The 27,421-nt window shown below is 42.2% G+C and overlaps 1 protein-coding gene across 4 annotated transcripts in view; it reads left to right on the forward strand.

The window, feature by feature from the left end:
- MAST4 (microtubule associated serine/threonine kinase family member 4) overlaps positions 1 to 27,421 on the forward strand; it is a 510,888-nt gene that overhangs the window by 117,837 nt on the left and 365,630 nt on the right. For all 4 annotated transcript variants that reach the window (XM_083152444.1, XM_083152461.1, XM_083152453.1 and 1 more), the window contains exons 2-3: positions 17,629 to 17,782; positions 26,402 to 26,526. In XM_083152444.1, the coding sequence (XP_083008570.1) occupies positions 17,656 to 17,782; positions 26,402 to 26,526 (252 nt within the window). In that variant the 5' untranslated portion in view covers positions 17,629 to 17,655. The remainder of the gene's footprint in view (positions 1 to 17,628; positions 17,783 to 26,401; positions 26,527 to 27,421) is intronic.

Raw genomic sequence — 27,421 nt, forward strand, 5'->3', positions numbered from 1 at the left:
GATCCATAAGTCTTCACAACGCTTTGTATGATGAATTTGTTATCAATATTTGAAATACATGGAATATTAATAACACTTGAGGGTAGGTCTCTTGGGATTGTTGTCCTCTAGCACATTCCCGGCTCTACGCCTGAAAAATAGCACCAGTAGCTCTCACTTATCACCCGATCAACATCTTATGTCTGAAATACTACAGGAAGACACTTCTCTCTGCGCTAATTGGGTCTGAAACTACGAATGCTTTGATCTCTGCCCAGACATTACACAAAAATAGTCGTAGGGACATTTATGAAACACCTTTTATTAATGGTAAGAAAAAAAAATGGTCTCCCCTCTCTTTTAGTTCACATGAAACGGCAGATTGACTGATCCATCCTCCATTTGTACAAAAGATCTGCTCTTCGCTTTGACTTTTTTTTTCTTCTTTTAAGGTCATATCACAGAAAGGAAAGCGCTACCTGATGCGTGTACATATGAGGAGTCATTGAACCAAAAAAAAAAAAATAGGAAAACCTGCTAGTCCCTAAAGATTTAAAAAAATGAGACGTTTCAGGCTTGATGTTTGCCCTGGTTTTCATGTGGTTTTAGCTTACGATACAGTAACATGTTAAAGTACTATAACCCACGCTTGTTGTTTAAGAGCTGAAAAAGGCAATTTTCCGTCATCCATCACTGATTTTTTTTCTTTTATTCCCGTCACTCTTAGAGATTAAATAGAACCATTAATATTTATATCTTGCATCTGATCATTTGTGGTTTATTAAGAACTTGTTACATGAAGATTTTTTTCTTCATAGAACGCAACAGGCAATATTTATGAATGGATGCAAATCCCTAATGCCAACAAAACAGGAGATTTAATTGGCAATAGTAATCATGTTTTGCTTTTGCCCAGTTCATCACAAGAATAACTATGCACGATGTAAAATTCACTGCCTAGGGCCTGCCTTTGTGTGTCAAAATCTCTGCTGTACTAGAACAGTGGTTCCCAACCTGGGGTACTAGTACCCAGGGTAGTACTCTGCTAACCTGTTGGGGGTACTTGAAATGAATATTGGCAATGGCGGAAGTAGAAGTCTCCCATTGCCATGGAGACTAACCATGTTGCGTCACTTCCGGTTCTGTCTGCAGCGTCATCAGCATCTCCTCGTGCTTTTACATGACCAGTAGTCCACTGGGAGCTAACCGCACTCAGACATCAGCGATCTGCCCAAGCTGATACGGGTGGAGGAAGCGCAGGGCTTTAGCAAGAACCCGGAAACAGTATTATTTATTTTATTTATTAACTGTATCTTGTATAGTACACCAAATGCCATTGTGTTTTACAGAAAAACAAAATGGGTATTCACATGCACAGTTAAAAAGGTAGGCGGGCCCTGCTCGCAAGCTTACAATATATAGCCAGCTACCAGACACAGAGGGACCCGACTCCTGACTGAACTTTACCCTTGAGGATCACATAACGATACACATACTGCCCACTCCACTCTAAAGTACTGTGGATATTTTGAGAGGAGAGGGTACTCCTAAATGAAAAGCTTAATAGAAAAATTTTTGGGAACTGCTGCACTAGAACATGGTGTTGCACACACCATAGCAGAATTTGGGGGAGGTACCCTTCAAAAACGGTTGCATTCACTTCTATAATAGAAAATAACGGAAATCAAGTTCTTTAGGCCAGTGGTTCCCAAACTGTGTGCCGTGGCACCCTGGGGTGCCTCAGAACACCGGCAGGTTATTTATGGTCAATGTAATAGGCAAAACCAGTTCTGGTGGCTTGCAGTCATAAAATATGTGGACAAACTGAAGCAAATCCTGTCACACCACACAACTGACCCTAAGGATGACATATAAACACAATTTACTTAATTTAAAATATTTTTCTAAATTACTCCATAACATTTTTTTGGCTTAGGGGTGCCACGACAAACTTTCTGATACTATAGGGAGCCGTGATTCAAAAAGGTTTAGGAACCACTGCTTTAGGCTATGATGGGGTGTTTTTACGTAAAGTTTTATAAATATTTTACATTTGTTAATTCAATTCTCTCCATTCTAAGGGCAGTATTCAATGAGAAAAATTCGCTGTGATTTCTGGAGAGTTTGTGCTTTTCACGCGGTGGAGAGAGGTTTTTTTTCTCCAAAGGCGAGCCACCCTATTCAATGTGAAATATTCTCCGTCTTTCTAAGTGATTCTCGCCGTCTCTCTCCGTGTAGAAATTCTCCATCTTTTGATGGAGAGCAGGAATGTGAACTTTTAAACTAAAAGGGTGTTTTTTTTAATTTTGGTGTCAAAAAATCAGTTTTTTTTTTCTGTGAAGGGCCATGTTATTTTTATTCATGTGCCTATAGCACATGAATATATATTTAATTTAAAAAAAAATATTTTTTACAATTTTTTTTTTTTTTTTTTTTTTACACAGTGCAGCCAGCAGGGGGCCGGAGCGCTCGAGCCGCTCATTAGATATTCATATATTCACTGCACCCGTATGCACGTTCGGGTACAGTGAATACTGGGTCCCCCGCTGGCTATAGGGGGGGCAGCCTGTGCTGCCTGGGTCCAGGGGAGCCCTGCTCCCCTCCCCATATCCCCTACAGCAGCCAAGAGAGACTTTAATCTCTCTTGGCTGCTACGTCCCCCGGCTCCCTGACAGCTCCCTGCCGCGGACGCTCGTCCGCTGCAGGGGTTAAGACTCGCCGCGAGTGGCGGCGAGTCTTTAACACGTTGAATAGGGGGAGCAGGAGGCTCCGGAACACGGAGAGTGCATGGCGAGAGAAAAAATCTCTCGCCATGCACTGAGAAAATTTCTCATTGAATACTGGCCTAAAACTAGGTATTCAGGAGTAGATTTATCAAAGGGTGTAGGAAGATAAAGTAGCAACTAATGAGCTTCTAATACCCCTTTAACACCTACCCAGTTTTTTTTGTGAGGCTTGCAGTTTGATCCAGGTCTTTGCTATGTCTGAAAAGATCTCACCGGAGTCAGGTATCAGGTGTCCGTGACCCTGCTTGGTACCTGGTTATTCCTGGAAACGACACAGGTCCGAAAAAGCTGGCACATACATACAGTTTCGGAGAGGGGCATGAAGGGCCCTCCGGGGATGATGCAGTGGTAGGGTCCCCTGAAAAAGGGTGTGGCTGTGCTCCTAGTGGGGGGGGGGGGGGCGTGGCCAGCCACCACACAGGTATGGCTATTAGCGAGTGCATGGTCTGGGCTCTTGAGAAATGCACTCTAGAAAATACACCATAATCCTGAGCAGTAAAATCAACCTAATAAACAAATTAAATTAATTAGATAAATATGTAATTGGCTAGAAGGCAATGTTTTAAAGAGACTGGTGCAGTATCCAGGTAAGGTAATAGCTTACACTGGAGATATAGGAGTGTAAGAATGCTGGCGAAGGTACTATTGCCCTGCTGCCTATATAACAGATTAATCACACCTGGCTGGTGGCTGGGCGAAGCTGCAGGGGAACATATACAAATAAGAAGTCACCGTCCAGGAGTTCAGCTTTGTTTTCTAAAATTGACTATAACAAACTGTCAGGTCTATGCCGCCTTGATGTCTTATTGTTTATGGGGGGGGGGGGGGCTACCAATAAAATTGTAAATTTTAAATGTTTTTGTGATTTTCTTAAAATGTATAATGTGTAATTGCTCCCACGATCACGTATGTGTTAAACACACTGAAGTGGCCCCAGTTCATATGACGCCACGCAGATACCCTAGTTCACATCTGCCGCAGTACCCATACGCTGGTGATGTATGTGTCTGATGGTGGTTCTGGGTGATTGCTACGGACATCCTATCATAATCCAGCTCTGGACAATGTTTTGTTATCTGGAGTGTAGTGCTTTGTTGCAGGGTTCCCCCAGGGGGCAGCGTACCACCAAGATTCAATAGAATTCTACCTGTTCTGCATGAAGGGGCTGCAGCACAGAAAACCTGTCTCAACACTGCAATTCTTCTACTGTTTTTAATCTTAAACCTTTTTGGATTACAACTCTCTGACTGTCTCTTCAAATTTGCCATGTTGATAATGGGATTGCTTTATGTAGTTTTTACAAACCTTTCACTTACACCTTTAGCCTGTATGATATGCATATTATTTATGCTATACATACTGATGTATGTATGTATGTATGATGTATAATACATGTTTTTCTACATTGCTTATTCAATGTACTGGTTAATCTAGAACTCTGGCAATTATATTCTGTTAAATAAGATGTAACTATGCTTATTTGCTTAAGACTCGGCAATGTGGGTCGATGTGATCTAGTCTTAAACAGTGCTTTACATATAGTGTACTAGGTGATTTATCGCGCCTTACGGGCGCTTTTCACACGGTCGTAAGGGGCTCCGCCCCCTTAACCTGTAAACAACTTTATTGCGTGAAATATGGTTTATATGGAGGATTATCTGCTGTGGGGGGTAGTAGCAGGGGTGGTGTGGGGGAGTGATGGGTGCGGTGTTGTAGTAGGTGTGTGCAGGGGTACTGTAGGTTGAGGAGTCTAGGTGAGGGTGGGGCAGGGGCGGGTGCTGAGGTGCTGCAGTTGGGTGGCGGATGGTGAGAGGCAGGGGTACTGCCTGTGTTGGAGGGACAGGTGGGGGGATTGCCATGGGGTCTGGGTGTGTTGTGGATGGGGGTGAGGCCGGTGTGGCGTGGGTGGGCGAAGGGTGGGTGTGGGTATACTGTGGGTGGGGGAGGGGGGTGGATGTGGTGTTTGGCAAATGGATGGGTGTGGTGGTGGTTTGGGTGGGTGAGGGTTGGGAGCAAGGGTGCCGTGGGTGAAGGAGGGTGCTTGGGGGTGATGTGGGTGGGCCAGTGGCAGGTGCGTGGATACTGCAATGATGGAGTTTCACATGCGGGGGTGATTCATGTGAGTGGTGTGGGTTGGTTAGGTGCGGTGAGTGCAGTAGTTGAGTGATGGGAAGTTGCAGGGTTCTATGGGGGCTGGGTAGTGGTGTGGTTGTGGGAGGGATGGGTGTGTTCGTGGGTACTGGGGATGAGGAATGGGCGGGTGTGTTGGTGTGGCGGTTGGGTGCAGGGGTACTGTGGGTTGAGGAGGTCTGGTTGTGGGTGGGTGCATTAGTACAGTGGGTGGGGGAGTGGCAGATGCGGGGTGGCCACAGGTGGTGCTGATACACCCATCAGATGCCCCTTGTATATTTTTCTGCTACACGTAACATGCTCCTTTTAATGCCAATAAGATGTCCTCTTAGCCTAATATATGCTTAGTCTAAGCTGAGCTGAGACCTCTCCTCCTGTTACCTTTCTTATGTTGCTAGAATCTGATCTACCCCATATACAGTGGCAGAGCAGACACAGCACTGTCCTCCACCTTCTCTGATTGGGTGAGCTGCCTCTGTGACAGCCTGGTTCTGTGTGGGGTAGTTGCATGTCACTGTGTGGCAGGCAGGTCTCCCCCATCCCGCAGGAGTATCCTTCACTGCCCCCATGTGTGCTGCAGCCATTGCAGGTCAGATCGCCCAAGCCCTCCCCTGAGAAGAGTGACCAACAGGCTGGGGCCATGCGTTACAGCAATAGACTTCACACTGTCCAGGGAAGCTATAATATAATACTGTATACCCCCCCCCCCCTATTCCGACTCCCCTGTACACATACACATAAATATACAGTAGCTGCAGTGAGCAGAGCAGGCAATCTTGGCCACATCCCCTCTCATCCTCCAACCACTCAGCATACAACAGTGAGAGCTGCTGCTCCTCTGAGAATCGGGGTGCCCAGCGCCAGAGGTTCGCCTGCTTGGTCTTTCCACACATCAGGTTCCAGCGGCTATAAGTCCTGGCCAGGCAAGGCTGCGTGGTAAAGGGCGGGCTACTTGGTAATGTTTTAGGCGTGTTGGGTAGGTGCGGTGTAGGACCAGGAAGGGGAGGAGAAGGAAGAGCCTCTCTTCTCCTCCGAGTGTGTCTTGCTGCTGCCCGGCCAGATGCAGCATAGATTAATAACAATTGCTGCTGTGCTACTACTATCGTGGCGGACTCACCACAGATCCTTCTTTCACAGCATCTGCTGCGTTTAAAAAAAATGTTAGTAACGACAGGGAGGGGGGGACACCCCCCCCACACACCCCCATCCACCCCCCTACACCCCCACCCACCCCCCTACACCCCCAACCACCCCCCTTGGAATCTGCCTATGATGCTGGGGTGCTGGGGCTGGCTGATGTGTGCTGTGTGCAGCTGGGTTATACAGTGCTGTGACTGCACCGTGTGAAGGAGACAGCGGCAGCAGGGGGATCCGGCACCTGAGAGCTGTGCCTACGTGCACATGCTGTCACCTGTTACTCTGTGGCTGGCCGAGACGCAAACTCCATGTAACTGTAAGCGCCTAGTGCCCATGGTTGACAGCTGGGTCCAGGAGAGGAGCTTCATGGAGGAATGAGGTCCTGAAGAGCGATTGGGGAGGGGCGATATCAGCAGTGCTGCTCTGATAGGTTATAGCCCCGATCTGTCACTCTGACACACTCTCACTCAGATGCACACATACCTCTTTCACTCAGACCCCCCACCCCACCCCACTGCAACATGAAGCAGGGGCTGTCAATGCCCCTACCTGTGTGTGGCTATATTCCACCCACGCAGTGCAGGAGAGTGCTTCAGCCAGCTACGTACTGTACAGCCTGGGAGGAGCTGGGCGCAGTAGCTCCCTCTAGTGTCAGTCGGCTGCAAGTTCAATCTCTGTGTGAGAAGAGGGCAGCTTCCATGCCTCCTGCTCCTCCGTCAGCTAATAATGAAATATACAACTGCGGGGAGGAATCGGTGGGCAACAGGAGACAATGGAGAAGCGCCCCCTGAAGACCAAAAACCCGGCGTCATCTGACTCCATTGCCTCATGCAGTTCCGCCACTGCCTGTTCCTAATATAAAACAGTGTATGGGAAGGTAGTGTGCACCTTTTTAGTGTCTCCTGTCTAACTTATATGGTTAAGAATTTTTTAATAATACACAATTACAAGTCATACTTGACTACTTTTGAAAACTAGTTTCAGGGAGATTATAGTCAGTAGTAGAATTTTGCACAGTGCCCCATTGAGGGGGCGTGTCTAGTTCCCTATATGTAGAGACTGTGAAAAGAGATTGTGGGCGTGGGCGTGGGTGTGTACTGCTACATCTGAAAGGAATCTTTTAAAATGACTTCTATCCAAATGTAGATGAGCCCCAAAGCAGTTAGTAAGAGATACTATACTTGATAAAGTGCTGGGAAATGGTGCTGATGATTGAATCAGTGTAAATGTATCTCTCATTCCTTTTTTCCCAAAAATGTAACCGTATAATGTGGGCTAGGTCAGGGGTTCCCAAATTTTTTGAATCACGGCACCCAAACGCATCAGTAATGATTTTGTGGCATCCCTAGGCTAAAGGTTTCTTATTGAGAATGTCAGAAACAAATATTAAGTTGAATAAATTGTGTTTTATCTCATCCTTAGGATCAGTTATGTGGCATTTGTCCACAATTTGACTATTATTATGGACATAAAAAACTTGAAGTGGTCCTGGACCACCAAACCAGGGCACCCCTGCAAGTCCCCAAGGCACCCCAGGGTGCCACGGCACACAGTTTGGGAACCACTGGGCTAGGTGAAATGAGGGAGATTTCTTGACTAATGAGGGAGAGAGGGAGATTGCTGCTATTTCAGGGAGTCTCCTGCAGAATGCATAATAGGCAACTATGTTACAAGTCCAGAGGGTAGTTCAAGGTGAGCAATAACCAGCTAAATGAAAAGAACTGTTGTAAAGTAGTGGATCAAGCCTTAATAAAGACCCAAAGTGTGAGGGTCGAAATGCTTTGGCACTGGTGGCACCGTTACAGTACCTTGTGATTTTAAGTTGTGTATTATTAAAACATTCTTCACCATATAAGTTTTATTCCTATTTATATCAGCCACTTGCATTGGACCTGTATGGAAAATGGGAAAACACTGTGTACCATGATGGAATGATGCATATAATAACCACCTCACGTTAATGGAAGTATTTTTCCTGTATTTTGATATGTTAGATATAAGGCACTATAAGGTCCTCACTACCCTCCCATACATTGTGTATTATTCTGAAAGGTTTACGGAACTACCTTTTTTTTGTGTGTTGACGTTTAGCAGCCACCTAGGGTGCGGGGTTGGGGATATATTCTCATTGTTTTGCAATAATCCTGTTCCGGTTCTTTATACAGTAGTTTCTACAGTTAATTTGTTGGGAGACAATTCACCTACCAGTATATTTTTGGTTTGTGGGAGGAAGCCAGAGTACCCACACAGGCACGGGGGGATATACAAACTCCACACTGTTGGGGCCATTGTGCGAATTGAACCCATGCATGTCTACTTTTTTCAAATGTTGACATTTTGGCTGTCGATCAACAGTGGTCAACCTTTTGACTGTCGACCTAATGACCCATACCCATGCTCTTAGCTGCAATATGTGGATGGAAGGTCCGCAATAAAAAGTGTGAGTCATTAGGTCAATGTAGACAAGTTCAAAAGCTCAGCATGCCCCTGGAGACCTGTTGGGGTTAGGCAATAAGGGGGTTAAATATTAGTAATGCTACAGAAGGGGAGGGTTAAGGTTAGATTCTAGGGCAAGAGAAATGTAGACCATTGCCGTGTCAAACTTTTTCACTCTGATGACATATTAACCCCTTCCTGACACAGCCAGTTTTTGCCTTCCTGACAGAGCCCTTTTTTTCAAATCTGACATGTATCACTTAAGTGGGGATAACTTTTTTTTGCTTTTACTTATCCCAGTGATTTTGAGATTGTTTTCTCGTGACACATTGTACTTCAAGTTAGTGGTAAATTTGGGTCGATACAGTCTGTGTTTTTTTGTGAAAAATACCAAAATGTCGTAAAAAAATGGAAAATTTAGCAATTTGCAAAATGTAAAATTTTCTGCTTGTGAGACAAATAATCATACCACTCAAAATAGTTAATAACTAACATAGACCATATGTCTACTTTATGTTTCCATCATTATTTCAACTTCCTTTTAATTTTTTTGGACACTAGGAGGCTTACAATATGAATAGCAAATTCTCAAATTTTCAAGAAAATTTCAAACACTGATTTTTTTAGGGACCAGTTCAGTTCTGATGTGACTTTGAGGGACTTGTATGTGAGACACCCCCATAAATGATGCCATTTCAAAAACTGCACCCCTCACAGTATTCAAAACAGCATTTTGGAAGTTTGTTAACCCTTTAGGTGTTTCACAGGAATTAAAACAAAGTGTAGGTGAAATTTCAAAATTTCATTTTTTTTGCAGATTTGCAATTTTAATACATTTTTCTAAGGAACACAGTAGATTTTACTAGAGAAATGTGACTAAAAATTGATTCCCCCAATTCTTTTGTTTTTATAAATATCCTATATGTGGCCCTAGTGTGCACGTTGACCAAACCACAGGCTTCATAATAGAAGGAGCACCTACTTGATTTTGGAGCCTCCTTTTTATGAGATTATTTTTTAGGCACCATGTAGGTTTCTAGGCACCATAAGATGCTAAAATTTAGGAACCCCCCCACAAGTGACCCCATTTTGCAAACTACACCCCTCAGGGAATTCATCTAGGGGTATAGTGTACATTTCAAACCCCCAGGGGTTTCACCAATTTTGATACAACTGGGCAGTGAAAATGAAAAATTACATTTTTTTACACAAAAATGCAGTTCTGGCTAAAAAATTTTCGGTACTTATGTAGTATCTGGGCTGCAGATTTTTTTATTGTATGCCTTAAGTTAAGGCATACAATCAGATGCGATGCGATACGATGCGATGCGATGCGATGACCCGATTTTTCCATAGGATTCAATGTTAAAATGGACTGAGTCCATTTTAACATGGAATTCAATGGGAAAAAGGGGTCCTTTTCATACCCCTACTATCCAAGTGGGCATGGAGTTGGATATAAACCTGTGGCGAGCGTAGCGAGCCACCGAGCCCGAAGCGTGGCGAGCGAAGCGAGCCCCGCGAGGGGACAGTATTCTGCACCTTTTTTGTGTCCTGCCCTTTTTTCCAGTGGAGGGGATTTCATCAGGAAAATGCTGCCCTGGTACAATACGGGGGCCAGTACTAGAAGTACTGGGGCCCTCTGCCTGCTGGTTCTCAAATATTAGGCCCTTTATGACTTCCTCTTGAAAGTGCATAAATGTCCCCCTCTGGCTGGTAGAACGGAATAGCACGTAAGCGTTATACAGTGCCATCTGGATGATATACACGGCCAGCTTCTTGTACCAGATTTTTGTTTTCCGCAGGGCACTGTACGGCTTCAGTACCTGATCTGAAAGATCCACTCCGCCCATGTACCTATTGTAATCCAGGATACAATTAGGTTTTGAGGTGTGGGTACTGGTACCTTGTACAGGGACGGAGGTGGTACTGTCTCCGTGAATTGTTGTCAGTATAAGGACATCCCTCTTGTCCTTATATTTGACCAACAACATATTTTCGGTGCATATTCCCCTGCTTTCACCCCTTCTCATTACTTGGGCAATGTACGTTTTAGGGAGGCCTCTTTGGTTCTTGCGCACAGTACCGCAAGCTGCTGTACCTCTTGAACCAAGGGCCTTAAACAGGGGGATGCTGGTGTAAAAGTTATCCACATAGAGGTGATAACCTTTATCCAGGAAGGGGTGCACTAAATCCCAGACAATTTTTCCACTAACACCTACGAGGGAGGGGGGGCATTCTGGCGGTTCAATTCTTGAATCCTTCCCTTCATATACCCTAAACCTGTGAGTGTACCCTGAGGTGCTTTCACACAGCTTATACATTTTTATGCCATACCTTGCCCTCTTACTGGGAAGGTACTGGCGGAATTTAACCCTTCCTTTAAAATGTATAACGGACTCGTCTATGCAAATGAATTTATCTGGGATGTACATCTCTTCAAATTTGGCACTGAAATGATCAATGACCGGCCTGACTTTGAATAGCCGGTCAAAGGTGGGATCATCTCTGGGTGGGCACTGTGCATTATCGTTGTAATGCAAAAATTTAAGGATTAACTCAAAACGAGTCCGGGTCATGGCCATACGGTAAAGTGGGGTGCTGTACAGAACATCTGTACTCCAATATTGCCTAATTTCTGGCTTTTTTACTCTGCCCATATGAAACACCAGACCCCAAAACGTCATCATCTCTACTGCATCTACAGGGGTCCACCTAGCAAATGATGACGTGGGGTTTTGAGCAATAAACTGCTGGGCATATAAATTAGTTTGGTCCACCATTAAATTTATAAAATCATCAGAGAAAAATAATTTGAAAAAGTCAATTTCTCTGAGACCTGTGGAATCAAATTGGATTCCTGGGGTGGCCAAAAACTCAGGAACCTGGGGCTCAAAATTGTCTGGTGGTGGGGTCCATACGAGATCAATTATTGGGGGGGGGGTCTCAGCTGCTCTACGGGGGCGTCTTTGAGGGGGTCCCTCATCACTAGAGGAGGAAGAGGAGCTTAAGATGAATCCTTCAAATTCCCCGCTTGCCTCACTGGCTGTGTCAGAGTCAGAGGCAAGCATGGCATATGCCTCCTCCGCTGAATACATTCTTCTGGATGACTGGGATGACATTTGGGATGACATTTGGGATGCCATTTTTATTTTTGTGTTTCTGGTAGTGAAATTTTTCAACACGTGTATAGTGTAGGGGGGGTACAAACTTTATTTCAATGTAGTATGTAGTGTGTAGTGTGTATGTAGTGCAGAAAAAAAAAAAAAGGTCCTGCGCCAAAAATTGAGCACAGAATGTTGGTCAGTAACGTCCGTCACTGAACAGCGCTCAAAGGCAACAGGAATTTGATCAAAAAAAAAAAAAAAATTAAAAAAAGACCCCACAGCACCCTCAAAAAAAAAAAAAAAAAGGTGATCAGTGATGCGACACTGATTACCAGTGAGGGGCAGCAGGTGCACAACCTTTGGTGCAACTGGCAGCAACTGACAGGTATATATAAAAAAAAAAACCTCTGCACCCCCAAAAAGTTGCTGATCACCTCAGATATAGTGATCAGTACAAAAGGGGGGCAGCCGACACAAAATATAGCACTCTCTATCACTCTCTGTCACTATCTCTCTCTATCTCTCTCTATCTATCACTCTGACACTGCAGCAGTAGCACCGACCGTTATATATATAAAAAATAACCCCTGCACCCCCAAAAAGTTGCTGGGGGTGCACAAAAGGGGGGCAGCAGACACAAAATATAGCACTTTCTATCACTCTCTCTCTCTATCTCTCTATCTCTCACTATCTATCACTCTATGACACTGCAGCAGCAGCACTGACAGGTATATATATAAAAAAAAAACCTGCGCCCCCAAAAAGTTGCTGATCTGTTAATTTATACTGATCAGCACAAAGGGGGGGGGGGGGGCAGCAGTCAGTTGCACACGCAGTACAGCTGTATATATATAAAAAATATATAGCACAATCTGTCACTATCTCTCTATCTCTCTCTATCTCTCTCTATCTCTCTCTCTATAACTCTATCACACTGCAGCAGCACAAAATATAGCACTCTGTCACTAGCTCTCTATCTCTCTCTATCTCTCTCTCTCTATCTCTCTATCTATAAATCTATCACACTGCAGCAGCACAACACAGCACAGCACAACACAGGAAGTCACAAGAAGTAACAAGATCCAGGAACGCTACAAGCAGTGATCAGGTAAGTATTTGCAAGGATCAGGTCAGTATATCGCGGCAGATAGGCACGGTGACCGCACTGCACGCAATTCCAGACCGGAATGGCGTCTGCAGTGCAGTCACCGTTAGTTTAAATCACCCTCCATGGCTGTGATTGGTCCGTCGGTCCGGCGAACCAATCACGGCCTTTGGGGGCGGGTGGGGTGAGGTGGGGTGACACCAGTGTCACCCTTACACCCCGTGGTGATTGGTGCTGTACTTTACAGCACCAATCACCACCGATCCCTGTGTCAACGTTATTCGCCGGTACACAGGAAAACGCTGTGATTGGCTGTTCACACTGAACAGCCAATCACAGCGATCGCCGACGGGGGGGCGGCATCGCAGCCCCCCCTGGGCATGCAGGGACATGTCTGCTGTCAGGGACAGCAGACATGTTTAAACTGTCACCGCGTCTATAGACGCGGTGACAGTTAAATGGCATGACGTACATTTATGCCATGTGTCGAAGTACATCCCGGCCATGACGTAAATGTACGTCAAATGTCGGGAAGGGGTTAATCCTATTGGCCTAGATATTGTTGACCAATCTTGTGCTGACCTTGTTAACCATCTGGTGCCAACCTAGTAATTGTTGACCTTTTTAGCTGTTGACTGGCTTTTACTCTACACCCCTTGGCTGCACCGTTTACGATGTGCTTCCATGGCGATCTGTATAAACCCTCAACTGTATTTGTATTCCTGAGAGAGCGAGGTTCAAAAATAACCATGAACATATCTTATTTTATTTTTTTAAACTGTTGATGGTGGCCCACCATAAACCCTCAATTGCTATCCCGTAGTGTGCTTAGCCTTAGATCTCTGCTCTGGTTCCTACATTATGAACACTATAAGAAAGTGTCATTTGTTTCAGCATTTAGGAGCTGAATAGATAAACCCGCATAGGTTTCAGAGACGGCATTTCCTTTTGTAGTAGGTAGGTGGTGATAAGTAGTTTGTTCTGTCTAAGCAATGCTCGCTTGTTATTTCACAATCCGTGCTCTAATAGGAGTCCCCTCACTGAGGATCCATCGCATCTCTTATTAATATCCTGGAGTTCTGTGTGTGTTCCTTCCATGCTGTGGCAGCTGTATTAAGCTTTTATCACACGTCTTTCCCTGTGTGCTCTGAACCCAGCTTGAGCAGGGCTCTGAAAGCCTAATGATAAATGCCTTTATAATGCCTGGAAAAGGAAGATTCACTGGCTCAGAATGGAACTTTTCCCTAGATAAAAATAATTGTTAAAATCTGAAAATCCCGTCAGTGGTGAAACACTGAGCCTTTTATTTCCTTTGTAATTGTATGACTCGGCTAGTAATTGTAATAGAAATCTCTGTGCGATGTGCAAAAATGTCAAAATCTCTGCAAGCGATGTGCAAAATAAAATATCCGCTCAAAATGCCAACGTCGCTCACATTTATTATATGAATTCAAATTAAAAATGTTGTGTAAAAAAAAAAAGCTTATATTTCCTATATCAATAAACATTACTGGTCATTATGCTGAATAAAAATGTTTGCTTGGCAATTTTCACACCAATTTTGACAAATTTACTTGGCACTGAAAGGGTTAAAGGCAGGGCCGGTGCTACCACTAGGCAGCTTTAGGCAGCTGCCTAGGGCGGCTGGCACTGGAGGGCGCCCTTGAGCTGCCTCGTTTCTCCCATCAGTTTTTTTAATATAAATATATGTTTCCTACATGGTTTGTGGTAGACAGTGGCGCAGGAATTCAGTGCATCCACGCACTTATCAGGCATATGCCGCCCACCCACCCACCTCTCTTGCTGCGCTGCTGGGAAGCTGCAGGAACGAAGAGGCTAAGGAGCTCTTTGGGCTCTGGTGCTTCGCGCTGTTCAGCCCCCGCCCGGTCGCTGGCACATGGAGGAGGAAATACAAGAGTAGCAGCAGAAGCCCCATGGTGCCTGGACTCCGGGACGACAGCGCAAGGAAACTATAAGTACTGAACAGCTGAAGGGGGGACAGAGAGTTGGAGCAGAGAGCCAGGGACAGGAAGAGTTTGAGGGAGGGGGCATGGAGCATAGAGCTGGGGAGAAGGAGAGGGTGTGGGGCATGGACACGGGGGATGGATGGTGCAGCAGCCTATTAGTCGGAGGGGGATTTAGTTATCCTAATTCCTCTTTTTCACGCACATTTATTTTTATTAATGTGTAGACACACTGATTTATTCCACAATACATGTTAACCTCCCCTGTGCCTAATCCTAACCTCCCCAGGCTGTGCCTAATCCTAACCTCCCCATGCTGTGCCTAATCCTAACCTCCCCATGCTGTGCCTAATCCTAACCTCCCCATGCTGTGCCTAATCCTAACCTCCCCAGGCTGTGCCTAATCCTAACCTCCCCAGGCTGTGCCTAATCCTAACCTCCCCAGGCTGTGCCTAATCCTAACTTCCCCAGGCTGTGCCTAATCCTAACCTCCCCAGGCTGTGCCTAATCCTAACCTCCTCTCCCATTTGCCTAATCCTAATCCCCCCTACCGCAGCCTAACCCTCTCCCCTGTGCCTAATCCTAACCTCCTCTCCCATTTGCCTAATCCTAATCCCCCCTATCGCAGCCTAACCCTCTCCCCTGTGCCTAAACCTAACTTCCCCTACAGCAAAGGGGCATGGAGGACATGCAATGGGAGAGACTCGCAGGGGGCAATGTTAGAGAAACGCAGGGTAAGAATAACACTTTCTTTTTTTTGTGAATTCTGAAAAAAGGTTTACTGTGGAAATACTGTGTATTTGCAGTCTTAAAAAGTAAGAGGCCATTTTTTTTGGGGGGGGGTAGTAGTTTTGCCTAGGGCGCCAACAACCCTTGCACCGGCCCTGGTTAAAGGTTAGGTAAACTTTTACATGTGAATGAAGCTGTACGGTATATACTGTAGTTAATGGCATTAAACCCAAGCACTGAAACCTGATTACTTAATCTTAGAAATGATGACATACTGCAGTATTTGTGGAAAGCGAGGTCACAGCATTTATTAATAAAGAGATACCAATTAATGAAATTGTGTTGGCAAGAAGGATCTGATACCGGCAACAGAGTATGGAAGTACTAAATGAATAAGGAGTTTGACCCTATAACAGTCCATGGCACAACTTGGGTTACCAAGGGGCCACCTCCCACTACTTCAACAGAGGCCAGGCCCATCCCTAAATACTTTTTTGCTGTTCTCATTGGAGAAATGTCCGGCCACCACACTTGTGCCCAGTATTGCTGTAATCTAGCATTGTCTTCCCTTCACTGTAACTACCATGAAATAAATAATGATTATTAACCTTTTGAGTGCCAATATCTCTGTGAGAGATAGGCAAAATATCAGCTAAAAATGCCAGCATCGCTCACATTTGTTATATAAATTCAAATAAAAAATGCTGGGTAAAAATAGATTATATTTCTTATATAAGGTAACATTACACGTCATTATGATGAATACAAGTGTTTTCTCACCAATTTTGACAAATTCACTGGGCACTCAAAGGGTTAAGGACACACAGAATAAGACTTAAAAGCACAAGATTTAGGGGGGGGGGGGGGGGTGCAGAGGTTCCGGACACAGACTAAATACCGCCCTGTAAAGTACTCTAATTGGTTCAACAAAATAGCAAGTACAATATCAACTCTAACAAATATCAAAATATAAGTACCTAATATTACCAGCCACAAACAAAAATATTATTTTTTTTGTTTTGCTCCTAAGCATCCTTCACACACATATATTCGTGAATGTGTATGTCACTTCCAATTTCTTTTGCCTTATATGCATTCTTCAAAGTAAATTAAGTAGGTTTACCCCTGAAGAAGTCTCTTGTAGATGAAATGCGCAGGGTAAAGATTCACTTTTACAACCAGAGACTGGAAAACTGTGTCCCCAAAAATGGGTGAATTATGTACAGTGTACCTAAAAGTGAAATACTGTATGACACATTGCCAGAATATGGTTGGCTTTCAATTGCTTAATGCTCTGAAAAATTGTATTTACATTTTTGTGAATGTAAAGATTTTTCTCAGTCGTTAGTATAAGGATATTAATATTTAATGTTAAAACTGTTTTTATCTTTTAAGATTTATGGGCTTGCTACAGAAACGTAAAAATCTTTTTAAGAAAGCTTACCAACTCTTCAGTACTACATTGACTTATAGGGGATATTCAATTACCGTATATACTCGAGTAGAAGTTGACCCGAATATAAGCCGAGGCACCTAATTTTACAACAAAAAAACTGGGAAAACGTATTGACTCAATTGGGACCCTCAGACTTTTCCTTCCATGATGCAATCCACCTGTTTTCAGTCCGTGACTATTTATTTCCCTACAAAATCTGCACTTTCTTTAAAAAGTCGAATGGAAATTTGTTAAAAAAAAAATTAAATTACAGATTTTTTCGAGTGATGGAAAAATTTGCTTTAATTGAATTACCCCCATAGAATTACAATTCGAAATTAATACGCAGGGGGCAGATGTAATAGGAGACAGTATTCAGGTAGTGGGTAGCGGCTCTCAGTCTGATCACGGTGTCTAAAAATACATTTATTGAATAAACAGGTGCAAAGTAAATCCAAATGTTTTGGGGTGCTGTGACATTTGTAAAATGATAGACTTCTTAAGAAGCCATATGTATTATTATAATATACATTTTTTGTTTATGTATACACAAGCACACACATGTCCATATACATCTAGGCCCCTTTCCTGTTAAACAGGCCTTCTAGGTACACCATGCTACGTTATGTTTTTTTCTCAAAAAGACCGCAACATTCCATGTCTAATGCGGTTACAGCCGAACAGAGAACTTTGCATATCATTTTAGTTAACAGAAGCTGCTTGTGTGTATAGTTGTGTATGTATACTTGCATGTTTGTGTGTGTATTTTCTGTTGCTTTTAATGCTACATTAAAACAGTATTATTATTTTTATTCCTCAGCTTGACAACATCCTGTCCCCACCTCCCATGCAGTTACGCAAATCGAGCACTCCTGAGGTTTCGTTTCGGTCAAGCAAATCAATTAAGTACAAGACGTCACTGAATGAAGATGGCAGACTTTTAAGGAGAGGGAGTCTTGGGGGAGCTTTGACTGGTAAGCGTGCAAACGGTGGATACTCTAGAGAATAGATCTCACAGCAATACAACTATTGCTCACCTTATCTAGTTTTCAATAGACAAATTCATCCCGTTGATTCCCCCCCCCCCCCCCCTGCCTGATCTATCCTGAAATGTGTCCTTTAAATAAACTCAAATTAGCTCTGTGTGGTCACAGCTACATTTTCCCTGGTTCCCACTCATTTGCCTTATTTTTACTGCCCTCCTCTGACTGTTTCCTAATGTTTCTACATTTTCTTTTTAAATCTATCCCTTCCACCGATGGTAGCCTAGACTGTTTTTGGCTCTCTTGCAGGCCTTTTGGTAGTAAGCATACAGTAAAGTGAATTTAGAGCCTCATTATAATTAACCACCTCCTGATGAAGTAGTAAAAATTGGGAACATACAGTCAGTATACAAGAGAAACTGAAACCAGTGCAGCAATATTCTTGGACACTAGTTTATTGGGAAACTTTTAATAGAAATATTGATTAAAAAAAAATATATATATATTAAGATAGTCTACGCTAGTGTTATTTGTTGATCAAACAATACTAATTTCAAACAGTAGGTGGCGCTCCCAAGAGAATTTATCAAAATAGGTGTGAAAATTGCCAAGCAAGCCTTTTTGTATTAAATCTTTGGGCAGTATTCAATGAAAAAGTTCTCCGTGCATGGAGAGCTTTTTATTTAGCTCTCCATGCACTCTCCGTGTTCCGGAGGGCTCGCTGCCACTCCTGCTCCCTCTATTCAATGTGGTTAAGACTCGCCGCCACTCGCGGCGAGTCTTAACCCCTGCAGGGAGCAGGGAGCTTTCAGGGAGCCGGAAGCAGCCAGAGAGATTAAAGTCTCCCTGGCTGCTCCAGAGGACTGTGGAGGGGAGTCGGGCTCTCCAGGACCCAGGCTGCACCCCCCTATAGCCAGCGGGGGACCCAGTATTCACTGCACCGTTCGTGCATAGTTACGTTCGGCTGCAGTGAATATATGAATATCTAATGAGCGGCTCGAGCGCTCGGGCCCCCTGCTGGCTGCACTGTGTAAAAAAAAAAATGTAAAAAAATATATTTTTTTTAAATTAAATATATATTCATGTGCTATAAGCACATGAATAAAAATAACATGCCCCTTCACAGGAAAAAAAAAACAGATTTTTTGACACCAAAATTTAAAAAAAAACCCTTTATGTTCAAAAGTTCACATTCCAGCTCTCCATCAAAAGAAGGAGAATTGCTACACGGAGAGAGACGGAGAAAATCACTTAAAAAGACGGAGAATATTTCACATTGAATAGGGTTGCTCGCTTTTGGAGAGCAAAATGCTCCATCCAAGGCGAACAAAGCACAAATTCTCCACAAAACACGGAGAACTTTTCTCATTGAATACTGCCCTTTGAGTGTCCACATTTATTATTATTTATTTATTAACAGTTTCTTATATAGCGCACACAGATTTCGCAGCACTTTACAAAGCATAATTAGGAGCAAAAACACATATCAAATTACAGTACAAGACAGTTTAGGACAAGTACATGGTAAATATGGATAGTTACATCAGGGGACAGGACACTGAAGTAATCATCAGGGTGGCAGAGGTTTATATCTTCTAAGAAAGGCACAAGAGGAGAGAGGGCCCTGCCCGTGAGAGCTTACATTATAAAAGGGGATGGTTAGACAGACAGGGGTGACACAGAAGGGAAAGAAGTGGGCATAAACAGTAGTTTAGGATGAGAGATGGTCAGGTTTTATGCTGGAGGGTTGGAAGAGGTCAGCTTAGTCTTTGATATTTTAAGTCTAAAAAAGCGCTGGGTCATCCAGGAGTAGATAGCAGAGAGACAGTAGGAGATATGAGTGAGGATGGAAGGAGAGAGATCAGGAAAGGAGCTGTAGATTTTAGTATTATCAGCATAGAGGTGATAGTGGAAGTTAAGTGAGCAAATAAGCTCTCCCAGACATATAGAGATAGAGAAGAAGAGGACCAAGAATAAAATGTTGGGGGACACCTACTATCAATGGAAGAGCAGAAGTGGTGAAGTCATTAGAGGTACAGCTGGGCATTTTCAAAACAGACAGTGCAAATACAAGCATTAACAGTGATATTCAAAGTTTTAGCAGTTGCTGAAATGGTGATAAGCTGGATGAACAGTCAGATAGCCAGGAGTAGTATGTTGTGAGTATGAAGTGAGCTCACTCAAAGCAGTCCCTTGGTTTTCTGAGTTGCTGTAGTTTCTGTTTTTCTGAATCACTTTGATATCAAGATGTTAAGTTGGTTGGCAGTTTCTGTCCAGTTTAAGTTCAGAATAATTCCAATCTTTAATCTATGTAACTTTTTTTCCCCTACTTAAAAATCATCCTACTTTAAAAGCTGACAAAATATCAATAGTCAGCTTTCAATAGTCAGCCAGGCTGTGTCAGCCTAGTATTCTCACTAAATACTAAAAGCTGTTTCTAAGTTAATTGATTAAGACCCCACCCAGCCAGAGCCCCTCTCCCACTAGCAATAAAAACTAAGATAAGCAAATGGTAAGGGATATGGTACCATCACAGCCACTATTACATTCAAACTCACTTTAATTCTTAATACAATTGCACAAATACCTATAATAATGCAATATGCAGGCAGAGTGATGGTGACTCAATACTGGCAATGGCATGTAAGGTTAAATACCTATAATAATGCAATATGCAAGGCAGAGTGATGGTGACTCAATACTGGCAATGGCATGTAAGGTTAAATACCTATAATAATGCAGTATGCAGGCAGAGTGATGGTGACTCAATACTGGCAATGGCATGTAAGGTTAAATACCTATAATAATGCAATATGCAGGCAGAGTGATGGTGACTCAATACTGGCAATGGCATGTAAGGTTAAATACCTATAATAATGCAATATGCAGGCAGAGTGATGGTCACTCAATACTGGCAATGGCATGTAAGGTTAAATACCTATAATAATGCAATATGCAGGCAGAGTGATGGTGACTCAATACTGGCAATGGCATGTAAGGTTAAATACCTATAATAATGCAATATGCAGGCAGAGCGATGGTGACTCAATACTGGCAATGGCATGTAAGGTTAAATACCTATAATAATGCAATATGCAGGCAGAGCGATGGTGACTCAATACTGGCAATGGCATGTAAGGTTAAATACCTATAATAATGCAATATGCAGGCAGAGTGATGGTGACTCAATACTGGCAATGGCATGTAAGGTTAAATACCTATAATAATGCAATATGCAGGCAGAGTGATGGTGACTCAATACTGGCAATGGCATGTAAGGTTAAATACCTATAATAATGCAATATGCAGGCAGAGTGATGGTGACTCAATACTGGCAATGGCATGTAAGGTAAATACCTATAAGAATGCAATATGCAGGCAGAGTGATGGTGACTCAATACTGGCAATGGCATGTAAGGTTAAATACCTATAATAATGCAATATGCAGGCAGAGTGATGGTGACTCAATACTGGCAATGGCATGTAAGGTTAAATACCTGTAATGAGATGACATTGCTTTGAGAGATTTTCAAAATATCCTTTAAAAAAGCCAGCGGCGCTCACAGCGACTTTTCGCTGTGCAATATTTAACTACACTTCAATTAATTGACTTGGCTGTATTTGTATTGGTTTACACTAAAAGAACAGTCGCTGTAAACGATTCTGGCATTTTTAACAGATATTTTTAGGATCGGTCACAGCACCGTTGGCACTAAAGGGTTAATAGGATGATTAACATGATTTTGGGTGCTAGTTTATCCTGTTACTTAAGGATACTGTTTGTAATTTAAACCCCAGCTCTCATTTTTCTTCTACAATCACAATAACGTTAAAAATGTATTAAAGAACAAATCTCAGCAATAAAGTATATTTAATCAGTAAATTATATTAAACTAAGCTTCAACTGCAAGGTAATACAAGAAGGAACTTAATAAAAGGATTTAAATGGTATTGGAGAAATCTTTAAAAAAAACGCTTACAGTTTGCAGCAATGCTAGTCCCCTGCTGACTGGTATGAAATGCTTGTGCTCCTACCTGATGCTCAGCTACCGTAAGCAGCAAAGCCCAAATGTTAAGGCATCTCTGTGAAGGGATACATGTGTAAATTGGAGGAGCGCATGGCAATTTGTTCAGTGCAAAGTCTGCATGGGAATTATAAAAGTTTACAGAAAAAAACAGCAACAATGCTATGTTAGGAACACTGGAATTAACTTTGACTGAAGAAGCTAAACAATCATCAGACAGACAATACATGTTACAGAATATGATGGCAGAACGGTATATATGTAGAAGCTGGCTTTTAACAACAATGAGGCTGTTTCAACAAATCACCTTCTAACTGCCATTGTTCACACACAGCCTGTAACATTTAGGCAGTTAGGAGCCAGTGGTCTGGAACTTTAACTTTCCACTTTATCACTCACCAAGGCTTGGGGGGGGGGCTTGTTTTATTGATAGTTAATAGGGACTTTTCCTTTCTGGGTAGTGGATGGGCTTGGTTTTGGTGCTTGTGGGAGACTCTCTTCAGTTTGAACATTGCCCACACTCCCGCTCTATATTTGCTTGGTTTTATGTCAGCTTTATGATAACTGAATTTGAGGTGGCCAGTTTCAGAACAGCATTTCGAAGTTTAGAAGTTGCTTATATCCTGGGGTGCTTCTCACACCGTTGAAAGGGTTAGGTGTAGTGACCAAGAGGGGCCAAAGACACTACCAGGCCAGGTCGGTCCTTTTACTTCTCGCCTGGATGGGATAGCACCTCAAGTTGTTGAAGACAGTGGAAGTTGGCCTCATGCATTTGCAATTGCTGTCCCAGTAAGGGTTTGGCACTTGGCCTTTTTCCTAAAGAGTCATTTGGCGAGCATGTTCGACAGGTGGCTTCATCCTTGTCAATTTGATGACAGTCAATAAGTTAATGCTATACATTAGGCCGTTTTTCCACCTCCCACCTAAATTTAATATCTCAATAAATAAAAGCTGAGCCCTTTTCTCTGCCCCACGTCATTATTATACAAAGTTAAGGTTATTGTTGTACTAGAATGTAGAGTGCAGATGCTGAGACTTAATGTGGCATTAATAATAAAAAAAAAAATTCAGGTTAATGAAGGAGAGAGATGTTTTATTTTCAAATATTGGTTTTAATGGGTAGATATGGCGCTTCTGATCATGTTTGTGTCTAATACGTAGATGACAATGCTTTTACTAATCATGTCTGGCTAGTAAAAGCATTGTCATTTTTAAGTGCCATCCATAAACATAATTACCCTTTAGTCCAGTGAATTCTGTAATTGGGAGTTTGATGGTTGTGACTGAATGAGCACTTGGATTACAGTGCTAATGTGGCATGCTAGTGTGCACTCACCAGGGTTTTGACTGATTTTGTGGCAGATTCCTGCGTATTGTCACACTGCAAGATAATTGCCAATGTGGACACACACACCTATATGAGTGGCCTATGAAAAATTCCCAAGGACATATTATGTTCAGTACAAGACCTGGATCAAAAATTGTTATTATAAGCTAGTTTTTGATATCCTAGCATTTAGAAATTATATCGCCATTAGGTCTATTGGTTTTCCAAAGTAATCTTCTGATTGCTATATTTATGTAGTAGGAGACCTGTTATCTTTCGTTAAGAAACGTAAGTATTTTTGTGACTTAAATTCCTCAAATTGGTATTGAAGACAGATTATCTGCACCTGAACAAACAGGTTCCAAATACTTTTTGACTTGACCTTCATGGAGTTGCAAGAATTGAACCAGCCATCATATGTGAAAACATGCCATGTAATTTAATTCAACAAGGTAATGTAACCCATTCTGAGACGAAAAACTCCATTTAGTCCTCAATAGCTACTTACAAAAGTCCAACTAAAGAGAAGGAAAGCAGCACCTGTTGAGTACAAAATCACGGTCTCCAGAAATATTGAAAATCTTCGCATGAGAAACCACCTCTCTCATGGTGAAACCAGAAGCGTTTACAGAAGAAACCTCTCAATTAATGCCATACTCCATGCTCAGATGGTAAAAGAAGACTTAACCAGTTGGAGAATGACGCATCTCATAGAAAGAGGAAATCGAAAGCACTCATGAAGATGTTGACACAAAAGTAACACTACAATGACAATATGTCTAGTAATCCTCGCATTTGCTCACTTGATATTTATGTGGTTTCCCTGTGGTGGTCAAAGATTTTTCATTGTAGGCCATGATTCTAATTACATCGGTCCCCCTCGTGTTCACATTTGGCTTTTTTTTTAGATTGCAGCTGTTGGGGTGGGGATTTTGATGTTAAAAAAAATGATTTTTTTTTTTTATATGGGCAAATGTGTAGTGAGGATAACTATTTTCCTATTATTTTTAGACTTTGCCAATTAGGTACTTTATAGATCGTTTACAAACAAATATCTGACGGGTCTTGTAACAGATAAATGCTATTCTTCAAATGACAGGAAACCATAGACAGTAATAATTGCTATTTAGGATGTATGGTCACTAAACAATTTCACCGTATACATTAAGTTTCCTTAATCATTGCCACTGATAAGCAAAAGCTCTTATATGGTCATACGTCATAGAAAACTGCACTTGTGTGTGAATATGCTTAAAATCCCAAATTAGAGCCAATTCCACAGCTCCTTTACCCAGGTCACTATACCCGTTTCCACTGAGCTGAATCCCAGGTATAAATGGCAATTAACTGGATTTTTTTCGGCAGTGGAAAAGGGGTATTAGATGTATAAACACAGAGGAGATGAATGTAATTGTCTTGCCATTTAGAGTAAACAACCACAAAACTTTTTTCAGCAATAAAATGAAGACTACATGGTTAGCACAGAGGATGCTATAGTGTACATAGTGCCATTTCCATGTGGGTGTCCTTCTTTGTGCAAAGCTCTGGGGAATGTAGTCATAGTTGTATAATCTTTTTGTGCAGGCTGTGAGTAAATTCAAGAGGTTCTCTTCTTACCTGCTTGCTTATGTTTTGGACTTTCTGGACCTGGTCATACCACAGTGATGTCAGACATCCCCCTTTGTCAATTGGCCATGTCCAAGAATATTGTATTGTGATCAGATTATTATACCTAATTAAGACTGACAGAACAGATCTTCAGGCATCCTCGCAAGCCACATAAGCAAAGTGATGTCACATAGGAAAAATGTTTTTTTTTATAAAGTAATTTAATGTATACATTATACACATGAACAAAATAAGTGTCTTTTAATTTTCAATTTTTTAAACAAATAATTTTCATCAAGTTAATTTTGTAGACATACTGTAGGCATTGCACAGGTGGGGCTGGTGTGCCAGGGTAGATGACAATTAATTTATAATCTTACTGTATGTTAAAGATAATGGGCTCTGTTAATGCCATTTAGACAGGTCAACTATAATTACTATGGCAGTGGTAATGAAAATCAGGTACTTATGTAGTATCTGATCGCATACGATGCGATGCGATGGTCAAGATTTTTCCATAGGATTCAATGTTAAAATGGTCTGAGTCCATTTTAACATAGAATTCAATGGGAAAAAGGGGTCCTTTTCCTTTCCCCACTATCCAAGTGGGCATGGAGTTGGATATAAACCTGTGGCGAGCGTAGCAAGCCACCGAGCCCGAAGTGTGGCAAGCGTAGCGAGCCCCGCGAGGGGACACAGAATACTTTTTAAGAAATATGCGTCCCCTCGCCGCGCTTCGGGCTCGGTGGCTCGCTGCGCTCGCCACGCTATATAAAATCAACTCTATGCCCACTTGGATAGTGGGGAAATGAACCGGACCTTCTTAACATTGAATCCTATGCAAAATCGAATCGCATCGCATCTGATTGTATGCCTTAAGGTAAGGCATACAATCACAAAATCGGACGCCCAGATACTACATAAGTACCGAAAATCATGTATACAGGGGTAGATTTATGGAGAAGTGATAAAGTGCCTGGTATTTTATCACTGGCCAATCAGCTTCTGACTGTTAAGTTACAGGCTGGGTTTAAATAGGAGCTGATTGGCTGGTGATAAATTACCAGGCACTGCATCACTTCTCCGCCCTTATCACTGCTTCATAAATCTACCCCACAGTTCCCAGTAATATTTGTTAATCTGTATAATAAATATTTTTAGATCTACAACAATTGCTCCCAATAAGCAAATAACATCTTGTAGATTTATACAGTATGCCCCATATAGTATTAGAAAACACAAGACAGTACCAGATGACATTCTGTTGTTTGTTCAGCTTCCAGCAATCTTCTATTGGTTGAACCCACAGACAACTCTCTTGACTTTAGTTGATATGGAGAGAATTCTGGCCGGACCTTTCTCCCCTGTTCAGTTTCCTCTTTGCAGTCCATAATGTCTAAATTACTTCTCAAGTAGAACATGTCATGATTTAAGCAAGGTGCTAATGAAAACTTGTTTCTTGGTTGCCTTTATCTATAAGGCTTATAACTGGCATAGCCTTTAAGTTTTCTTGCCCTTTATTGGACTAAAAGGTTGTTTTTTTTTTTGTTGTTTTTTTGTTTTAGATTAATGTCATGGACTTCTATTCCTACTTTAAGAAACAAAAAAAAGCAAAAAGATTCTAGAAATTAATTACAGTTTTGTTTGCAGGGCGCTACCTGCTGCCTACTGGATCTGTACAACAGACATGGCAAGCCTCTACAGAAACCTCTAATCTTGTGCGGATGCGGAGTCAGGCCCAAGGCCAGTCTGCCCCCTCTCTTACAGCCAGCTTGGTGAGTAGTTTTCGTTTTCCCATTGTGTGTTTTTTTCAATAAAACAATATTGTTCTTAATATATTGGAAGAGTTGGAAAAGATCTCCAAAAACAAATTTAACTAACATTTAGTTTTTTACAGTGCGTCTATTGGGGCAGGTGCCATTTTAAACGTTTTAAATTCTTTGTTGAAAGTGTATTATCCTTGATCCCCCCCCCCCCCCCACCTTTCTCATTGCGCCTTGGACCCAAGTTATTGCAATTCAACCTGGGTTATACCCAGGTCGCCATCTGTATAATCGGCGATCCGGGTTAGCGCCGAACCCGGGTCCAACCCAGCTTTGCAGTATGAAAGGGGTATTAAACATGAATTTGTTTTGTTTTTATGTTTGGCTAATTTTGTAATGATGGTATCTATTGATAATTATTCTTTTCATCTGTAGCAAGATATAATATAGAGTTTTTGTTGTGCTTATGGTTATAGACAAGATAATTATGCTATTGGTGTAAAAGAGAATTTTTCTTTATTACATGACTAAAGCGTACTATTATTACTATAAAGGTACTTGTTAATTATACGGTCGCCATGCTTCAGGCTGTATTCTGTCTTGTGTCCTCCGATGCACTATGTGGCATATTAAATACACGGAGGCGCCGCTCCATAACACTCACAAGAATTTTAATATGCTTATTTATCGAGCCTGTAATTTTCTTAAGTGTGCATATGAAAGGAAGGATGAGCGTGTCTCCATTCCATTTCCTAATCTTTTTAGACTTATGCAAATGTCTCTAATGCAGAGATGCATTTCCAAAATTAAGTTTGGCATCTTGTTACTTACTCATTTTAGCGAGCTAGGCTTTTGCATTTAATAAGAAAGATTGTACTACAGAACTGCTGCTAGAAAGCATCTGTAA

The sequence above is a fragment of the Crinia signifera genome, chromosome 1 (assembly GCF_055691185.1).
Source record: "Crinia signifera chromosome 1, ASM5569118v1, whole genome shotgun sequence".
NCBI lineage: Eukaryota > Metazoa > Chordata > Amphibia > Anura > Myobatrachidae > Crinia > Crinia signifera.